The sequence below is a fragment of the Azolla caroliniana genome, unplaced genomic scaffold (genome assembly GCF_043228905.1).
Source record: "Azolla caroliniana isolate FFs.n. ecotype wild unplaced genomic scaffold, voAzoCaro1.0.p SCAF_17, whole genome shotgun sequence".
NCBI classification, from domain to species: Eukaryota; Viridiplantae; Streptophyta; class Polypodiopsida; order Salviniales; family Salviniaceae; genus Azolla; species Azolla caroliniana.
The window spans coordinates 4,037,730-4,047,600 of record NW_028230452.1 but is presented as its reverse complement, the minus strand read 5'-3'; the positions used below and the strand labels follow the sequence as shown (position 1 = coordinate 4,047,600).

Here is a 9,871-nt window from a genome sequence, read left to right as displayed (position 1 = left end):
TCATGACATATGTGACATCGCTCTTTGATTAAATGGGAAACAGATTTGTACAAGTATAAATGGGATTTTTTTCAACTAAACCAGAACTCAGATGAAACAATGTTCTTTGGCTATGTTGTACTTTGAAGAGCAAGATGTTGAGAGAGATCTATCTAAGAATGTCTTTCTTACCATAAAAAGGACACACGGGCTACAACACCTAGGACGGTAGTTTTCCTTTACATACCTATGATGTTGCGATGGCAATGATAAACTCTTATATGATGTTGTTGGTTGTGAGTATAGGTGTGATCTAGAATGATGTAGATCTAACGAGGGTGGGTTTTATCTTCTTGTCCTCCTCCAAAGCGATCATACCCAAGTGAGATGGATCTTCAAGCATCATCTTCGCCACAAGATAGCCGGCGATTGACCATGTTTGCATCTTGCGCGCTTGTTTTCCTATAAACCGGCCTTGTTTCCCATCATAGTACTCAGGCCAATGATCATTAGAAAGCCTTTGTTCTGCAATCTCAATCGCTCTTCTTGCCATCTGTGGTCTCCCGGTTTTTATGCAAGCTGCTGTGAACAACCAAAGAAGAACTACAAAAACACAACAAAGCCAAAATCCATCAGAAATTGTATTGTGAAAACAGAAAATTTAAAATTTTATAAAGAACTTTGGATTATGCATGCCACAAAAATCACTCCAGGAAAAATACATACATCTATCTTTTTATCTTTAGTAGTTAACCATCCAAAAGATAATGAGCAATAAGAAAAATCTCAAGAAAATCACCATCTACAATTTCACCCAAAAGAATTTGCTACATTTCAATAATCCTTGCAATAAAGGATGCTTATGACGCAACGATGAGAAGATAATTTTTACATCAGAATTTCATTCCACACCCCAAATACACACACACCCCGTTTAAAGATACATGATTTCATCGTAAATTCACCTGGCCATGAACCTCCATTATGATAGCTCCAACGTGTGTTTTTTGGATCACAACCCGTGATGATTCTCCATTCATGATTCTCTAATGCAGGATATGCAACCTTGAGAGGCATTTCTCCAACAAGATCTTGCCATCTTTCTTCAAATAGATCCATAATTGCAGCTTCCTGTGTTGGAGTAGCTAGAGATGACAAAATCGCTACGCAATTACCTAAACAAAACCACCTAAAGTCCATGCAAGCAGGACTGACATTTCCAATGAAATAACCACCTTCAGTAGGCATGAAATCGAAAACCCAATCTGGAATGGAATCAGGGATTACGTTGAACTTATTCACAGCAGTATGAGAGTATTCCTCTGTCTTGTATCTGTAAATATTGTTCAATTGTTCAAAATCAAGCCAATAGTACTCTCTCATGTGGAAACTCAATGCATGAAGGCGTTTGTCGATGCGTTCGATAAATTCTTTACCACCTGCCTCGGGTTTGAGAAGGACACGAGCACATCGAAGAGCTAGGAAAAAGAGGGTTTGTATCTCAACTGGGTAACCATAGATTCCCTACATATCATGAACATGGAAGTTCCTTACAACATTCCTCTTTGTCTCATGAAATCATAATATAAAAATTTGAGGATATATGCACATTTTATGCTTTGCTGCAAACAGCAAAGTCATCAGTTAGGTTTTCAGGATGCCTTTCATAAATATGAAAATTTTGCTTAAAATTGATGTGAAAAAACTAATGTCAGAAGATTCGAAATTTCTTTTTTACTCTTAAGAAATTTCTTAACTTCCATCGATAATCTCTTGATGTTTTTAGAAAGTCATAAGAGATTTAAAACTTCTAAAGAATAAGTCAAAAGACATCGGCACATTTTTAACACAGATTAGGAACTTCTAGAGGACTCTGAGATATTCTGAGCAAGATCTTCATGCCATGACAAAGACTTAAGGAGATAACAATGGTGATCAAACATACCATTCTCCGGTCAACCATACAACAACCATCTGCACATAGAAGAGTTGGAAATGTATCAAACCCCTCTGAGAGGCACAAGGATAGTATTAGCCGCATGCCACGTTGGAAATCAGGCATATCTGCTAGCGCATGATTGCCAGTGGATTTGGTGTAGGCTCGAAGAAGGATTATCCACCAAAAACCCGAGTCAACTGGGGCCACCCTACCAATAGCACTCTCTCCAAAATCAGCAACCATAGTATCAGTTTTACGATTCACGTCATGAAGAACTTTGAAACTGGCTGGCATGGCCCCATCACCAAGGGTAAAATTGTCGATTCTTTTTGTCAATGCTTGTAGCCTAAGGGTTTTGATCAGGAAATTCTTGACGATTTCTGGCTCTCCATTCATTAGGAATGCCAAAGCACTAGGAAAGAAATCCCGCACAAATACCTACAATAAGTGCAATTCAATTAGATGCACAAGTAAAATGCCCTATTAGAAGCTTGATTTCTTATGGTATAGGCTATGCCTCCTATATAGAGGGGCCCATCAATAGCAAACACAAATCACACATGTTACATCTGCCACTTCTAGCATCGGCAAAATTTTACAGATCAATGTTTGAAGAGAAACACAAGTTTGTTCAATATACAATTGCAATATTTGGAAACTTCTGTTACATTTTGAAATTTAAGTTACAATTAATACCTCCATATTTTGAGAAAACATGCTTTACAGTAAAAACCTTCACACCTGGCGATGTAATCTGTTAAAGACAATTTCAAGAAATTTAGATGAAGGTTTAATACCATTTAGGGGCAATGTTTTATTTGTTTTCGATAAGTTAGTGGCAATGCTTAAATTTGAAACCCATTTTGGGTTTCCAGAGGTATTTTCATTGAATGGATCCAAAAAATTTAAGAATTGCAACAAAGAAGCTCGTCTAAAAGAACTATCCTAGGTTGCGAAAACTGTATTCTATAAAAGATTTGAGGTTCCATAGTCAAAATTTAAACTTCTTACTTGCCAATTTGAATTAATCTGAGGGTCTATATTAGAATTTGGTAATATGCTTGAATATAAAATTTGAGGGTCTGTATTCCAATTTGAACATCATGATCGATTGCAGTCAAGAAGTTTCATGTGAATTAATCTATAGATCATAACAATATCAAAAAACAAAAGCACTAATGAAGTTTCAACAATGCAATTATACCTGATTATAGTTGAGTGAATCTTCGGTGGGGTCGAGTGCAGCTATGGTGCCAACAGGCATCCCTCGGAAGTAGACCAAAGACCTTTTGAGAGCCTCCCATGCATCAAACAACATGGGGTGAAGAAATGTTGTACCAGATCGTGGCGTACTTGCGATCGACCTATTGAAAGAAGGAGATGGCATTAATCCATTATGTTGAATATCCAAAACATCTGAAAATTTATTCCCTCTTGACCGAGACGATAATCCTCCAACATTGTTGGACTCATTAACAAGTGTCTTCTCTTCACAAGATCGGTGTGTACTGAATTGAGTCAATAGTCTTGGCTTTGTCACATTAATAGAAGACTCTACTGGCTGTTTATTTGAGTTTGGATCTGATGTCTGCCCATTTTGATCTTGTATGATACTACTGGAAGCATCATTAATGTTTGGAAATCCTTGCTGGAGAACATCGTCTTTGATAAACGCTTTATCTTCACACGATAATCCAGATGATGATGTGTTTAGATTCGGAAGACCACGTGGTTTTGAAGGCTCTATTAGATTTGGCTTCAAATTATATACATCTGGAAGCTCATTTTCTGAGCATATGTTGGTATATTCCATTAAAGAATCAGATTGCGCTTTACGAGTGAGAAGACCATTTGAATGCATTTTTTCGTCCTCGGATCGATTCAGGGGGCAATAAATTGTCAAAGGAAAACCTCGACCAAATAGATATTATGAAGAATTAGAGTACTCTCACCTTTAACTTGCAACTTGTTTTTCTGACAAAAAAATATTATGTTTCCCATCAATCAAACAAAGAAATTAAATCCTTTTAGAATTTTACGCTAATATATACAAGATAAAAATCTGTGGAATTCATCAGCATACAATTTCAGATATATCCATCTCTATTGAGAATGATTTCCAGCAAACAGAAAAATGGCAATATGTATATATCTTTATCAATGAAAAGAAAAATTATGAAACATTTTCTGCTGTAAAAGATCAAACCTCTTTCCATCAATGAAAGATAACAAGCAGTTAATGATGGGACATTTACATTTCAGCTGTTACGCATTAAGATGGAATGTATGCCCATCTTAATGTGAAAGAGGAAGCTGGAGGATTATCAATATATGAATCAATCCACCGATATTTATAAATAGAGGAAAATATAAGCAACCATCAACATGGTGAAAAAGAAAATCGATGCAGCAACATTGCAGCTATTGTAAATCAAGAAGGGGAAAAGTAAGCTGAGTACTTCCACCAACAGATTCACCTTAATGTTTTGAGTTATGTATTAACTAAGACTCTATCAAGCATTTCCATCGACAGTAAATCTATTATAATAGAGCTGAAAATCAGAAACATGCAGCACCTCAGGTATGATAAACATTGAGAGATTCCATCAGAAAACTAATAAGTAGAGGCGACATGTCGCAGAATAGGAAGAGATCAACTATTATTCCAATCGTATTAAAGAAGAGATAAAATTGACAAGAAAAAAGGGGGGGGGGGGAGGTGGGGAGAACGGTGTCCAATGTATTAATTACGACAAGAATACTCACAGAAGCGTTGGAGGAGGGAAAGAAACGGCCTCGTAAATTCTGAAAGGCTGAATCTGTTGAGTTGTGATTTCGACTGGTGTAGGATTTTTTTGCAGACTAAAGGATGAGAAAATCGGGGGCGGGGGAATGGCACTAAGTTAACTAGTTTAGTACCGAAAACTGAAGAAGACGATGACGGTCATGGCTATGGCTATGGCGGTGCGCTGCTCTGCTCTGTTCTGCATGCGTCTTCTCAATAACGCAGAAAAAAATTCCATTGTTATTTTTGTATTATATTTATTTACACATAGAAATACCCCTGCCTTCAACAAGATTTCCATGTAATTCCAAAAAGTACCCCTACCCTCCCTTTTCATACGAAATCCTCTTGCATGCTGCTTGTGCCTGAGGCGAGGTTTGTTGGTTCTCTCTTGACCTCTCGGGGGGTCATGGCGTGGGCCTTCAAAAACCCAAAGCTTGATCGGACGATAATACATGTCATATCATCTACCGGTTTTGTTTGTATATTGGATTGCACTCATCGAGGGGGACGAATATGAAATATTAGAGACCGTGACGATGACAGTGATATATCACCCTTTCTTGCACAATAACATGACTTGATGCAAACACATGTTTACAACGATAGAAATTTCCTTTCAAGATTTATTTGGTAGTGTCACTAGCTTGTCACACTTTTCTACTACATACTTCCCATTTCACTTTTAGAGTGTTCACAAGAATGGAGGTCAATTTCACTTTTCTATTGTCAAGGTTGGCTAACTTTTTTCTCAAGGTGTATATTTCACTTCTCGAACCTTGTGCCTAATAAACTACGGGAGAAGATTTAACTTTTGCAATTTGTTTTTCTTTGTAGTTGCATTCATGTTGTCTTCACGGTGGGTTTTATGCAAGGAGACATAGACCTTGGAGTTTCACCCTTTGACAATGAAAGGGCGCAAATACTAAAAAATTGCAATACTTGAAGGCTAGGGGAGTTGGAAGCTTACCCTTCCATTACTAGGTGACAACATGGGTTACATCTCTCAGTGGGTTGTTTCACTTGGTAATTGGAATTTGGCACTTTGTCAAAAAGGAGGCCAAACTCAAGATATGTCCACTTAGGCTAGGGGGTAGCAAGGGATTAAAGAGCCGAAGGGGAAAATGTGTTTCTACATTGATGGCCTACCCATCCTAAAGTGGTTCTCTTTCCTACTTTAGATATCAAAACAATTCATGTATGGGTCTTACACAATGATCTTGCAATAATTGTGATGGATGGAAATCTAAAGGACTTCTAACTCCCAAAATGCCCTTTCTTTCATTTACAACCCATGTCCTCTAATTATATTATTGGAAATACCTCTATTGATTATAGGAAATATGTGTCCCCTAATGAATGATTAACATGTGACACTTTTGTGGGATAATGTAATTTGAATGAATGGATCCAAAGGCTGAAAAGGGGGGGTTTCTATTTTTATTTTTCTTCCCTTTATTCCTCTTTGGATATGGCTTGCATGATGTTGTAAGAGTCCCCTGCTTGTGTAATGTTGGTGACAACTAATTTTGTGTCCTCAATCTCCTTGATGTGCTCAACTACATAATGTACATGATGTTGGTTGACTTGTTTGATTGCTATGGCTAGAGTGTTCATGCTTTGATGCTCGGTGATCCAACTTAGATGATAATGCCCTTTAAAGTTCAATGCACATGGGCCCCAAAGGTTTTGAGGAGTGTGCCTGCAAAGGCAACATAACCACCCTCAAATTCATCTTGGATCTTGCTTACTTCCTCCAAATTGTGGAAGTATGTGATTTTTCCAACCTATTAACCGTGGGTGGACTTAGGAAATGTAATTTCGCATGCTTGATACAACCTTTTTTATTTGTAATAAAAGAGAATTTGATGTGGTCTAAGTGTCTAAAATTTAGTGAGTAGGTGTATGTCCACAACTTCAATCCTCTAGGTCTTCCAATTAACAACAATAGAATCCACATTTGTGTAGATGCTCTTTTTTAAAAATATTCCAATATTGGCATGATCTAGCGAGGGACTTTTGCATGAAATTTGACCAAATATTCGGATGGGAGGTGATAGGACTAGGTTTTTAGGTTATGTGTGCGTGTTAGGTGGGGAGGGGGTGAGTGGATGTATAGAGACCAATCATTTGGTGTCTAGTGGAGCCTTTTTTGTGGTCGACAAAGATGGCCCAACTAGGATGATTGTACTAATGGAAGTATTTACGTGCAAACGGGGGTTCAATAAGCAAGAGTTGGAGCAATGTTAGGATGTGAATAATTGCTTGGAATTTAGGTCTAGGATGGAAATATACTTGTTGTGTTGCTAGGGAACATTTTTCTTCACACTAGATTGTTGTAGGATTAAGCACACCCCTTATAGGCTATTACTAATGAGAACACTGTATAGGTAATAATTCACCACCCACCTCTTACCACATGTCAACCCTTATCCAAACACCATTCTCGTATTGTCCCTCCATCAAGTACGCTCGTGACATCATTGAAATATACCCATGAGCTAATGCACAATCATTCCCCGTGCATGGATTAGCAAGAATATGATGTCAATGACAATAAGTGGTTAGCCAAAGAATGTGTTCGGTTGAGAAAAAAAAACTGTAGGTTTGATGTTGTGGTGTGTATGAACATAGAAAACATTGAAGCTCCTTAGTGCATTATGCTCCCATGAGAGATATTATTAATCACTCATTGTAATAAGGCACTAAAATATCTAGCTATGAGCCAATCCTCATATTATTTCACAAAAGTCACACTTAGGATACATGCTATAAAATGCTTGAAATCACATGATTAGAAATCCCCAACAATACTTATAGATTTAGGTTAAAGTTAACATTATGACATCACTATAATTGTGAAAAGTGCTAGTCCTCCTTATATGATTTGACGAAACTCGCCCTTATGTTACATGTTATAAAATGCTCAAATATCAAATGATTAAAAATTCCTCTAATCCCATCATTTTCTTTTTTCTATTCGCTTATGGCCTTCTAACGTGACCCCTAGACAATCGGGTTGTGTACCCTAGTAGGGAATCAATTTTATGTCTCAACAATAATAATACTAATAGATTTAGGTAAAGTTAACTTTATGACATCACTATAATTGTGACTCTGTGAGTGGCCTTGGAAATATATATCGTAATTGCTCATATTTGGTGTTGGTCCCTTGCCTTCAACAACTAATCGGCCGAGTTTATCTTATCAAGTTGGTGATTTCAATTATGTTTGATCTTTGACTATGAGTGTGTTTGTTGGCCAACCCTAATCATTTTCAAACCTAGTGTTTCCACATGTTGCCCTCATGTGATTCTTAATACAAGTCAGTGTTGCTAAGCGCATTTGAAATTTCTTTTCATAATCCACATATTCATTGCTTATCACTTGTATTTTCAATTCATGATCAACACAAGGGGCATATTGTTGAGGGGTACCATTACATAAAGTGTCTTTTAATTTATTGACAACAAATTATTTTTATGAAAGAAAGAAAATTTCCTAAATGATCCAAGGGGAAGTTTGCATTACGCCAAATGTGCACGTTTAATGTCGGAGCTACAACTAGGGGTATCATTGTATAAAGTGACTTTTTATTTATTAGCAACAAACTATTTCTAACAAAAGAAAGAAAACCTTTATACTTCGGAAAGAGAATTTTATAAAAGGTCAAATGTACTTATTTAATGTAGAAGGTGCAAAAAAAATCGGTTCAAGGAAACTTGTAGCCAACCATCGAAGGATTGGTTGTGACTCGTGAGACAATCCACCAAAATGATGGCAGGATAAGAAAGTGAAAGCGTTAGTTCAATGCCTCTCTTATTTATGAAGAATTGAAACTATCATTGTTATATGGCACAAGTCATGGAATTAATAGGAAGTTGACTCATATGAGTGCAAGTTGCTAGAGGATGAAGAACCACACCACATCTTCAATCCACATTGGTGGGAATCTTTGAGTTTAGAATACAATGGTCTTAGTCACGAGATGATGACCACTTGCTTCATTTATGTTAATTATATTCTAAATATATTGCTTTAACCGTTTTTGTTGTGAACACCCTCTCAATATGTTAACCAATATACCCTTTGATGTCGACGAAAAGAATTTAGCTAGAGATGGTTACATGGGGGGGGGGGGGGGGGGAATAGTGAATTCCTAATAACCAATTCTGAATAAAGGAATATATTGAATATATCTTGATTCTTAACCATGCATATGCTCTTGCCCTTTTTTGAATGTCTTTCGTAGGGAATCTAAACAAACTTTCAGTCTCCACACATGCATTACCACTAGGTTATCAATTGCATTACTTGACATGTCTATTTCCAACTTTATATCAATATGGAAAGATACGTTGTAGACGTAATATGTGACTCGACATCCCCCTTTTCAAGGAGCTCAATAGAATAATGTACCACACATAACCACTTACAATCTTTACCCAAAATGTTTACTCTACTTTTGGTAGTAAGTGTCCTGACAATGTGAAGGGTTATTTGATGGAATGGGCACTCCTCCGTAAATGTATTTATTGCAATGGGTACTTAGAGGACACGAACTTTGAAGCATGTACATTTCCCAAAATGAGGTGCTTCTTTTGTGCACCCTAACCATGACTTGCTTTCTAAAGTTTGATGTTTCGTTGCTTTGCTTTGACAAGATGCTCAGACATCAAAACCCAAGCCAATGCATGTTTCACACTTGAGTATATCTCGCCACCGTCTAGAGCTTGTTTCAAAGCATTAAAGTGGCTCAAAGCCATATTTGGTTGTTGCAAAGGGAGAGAGAAAAACAGATAGAACCACTTGCTTGGGGTGTGGGGCCTTCGGGTTCTAGGGTCGCGGTTCGTCCAATGTTTGCAGTTTAAGAGTAAACTATCGGGATTTCATTCACGCATATGTTGTTTGTGCGGGCCCATTCGTTCCTGTGGGTTTCTTTTTCTTTTTCTTACGGTCCTTTGCTGATCACGTCCATGGAAAAAAATAAAAACAGGACAACATCTTTCAAAACTCTCGAGGAATATTGTCCATCCATCCACGTATGCGCATACGTATATGCTATGACTCATGAGGATGAAGATGTGGAGGGAGAGGCCCATTAATGTATATGTACATACATACATACATACATATATATATAGATTTGGGTGTCCAAGAGGAAGAGA

At 37.3% G+C, this 9,871-nt stretch overlaps 1 protein-coding gene across 1 annotated transcript; it reads right to left on the bottom strand.

The window, feature by feature from the left end:
- LOC147852893 (putative alkaline/neutral invertase F) lies at positions 1–4,568 on the bottom strand. The gene is made up of 5 exons (XM_087333651.1): positions 4,002–4,568; positions 3,123–3,892; positions 1,925–2,356; positions 945–1,503; positions 1–582 (listed from the first exon to the last, which is right to left on the bottom strand). Exons 2-5 carry the CDS (start codon positions 3,777–3,779, stop codon positions 293–295), a joined length of 1,938 nt encoding a protein of 645 aa, XP_087189777.1. The 5' UTR covers positions 3,780–3,892; positions 4,002–4,568; the 3' UTR covers positions 1–292.
- Between the last annotated feature and the right edge of the window lie 5,303 nt (positions 4,569–9,871).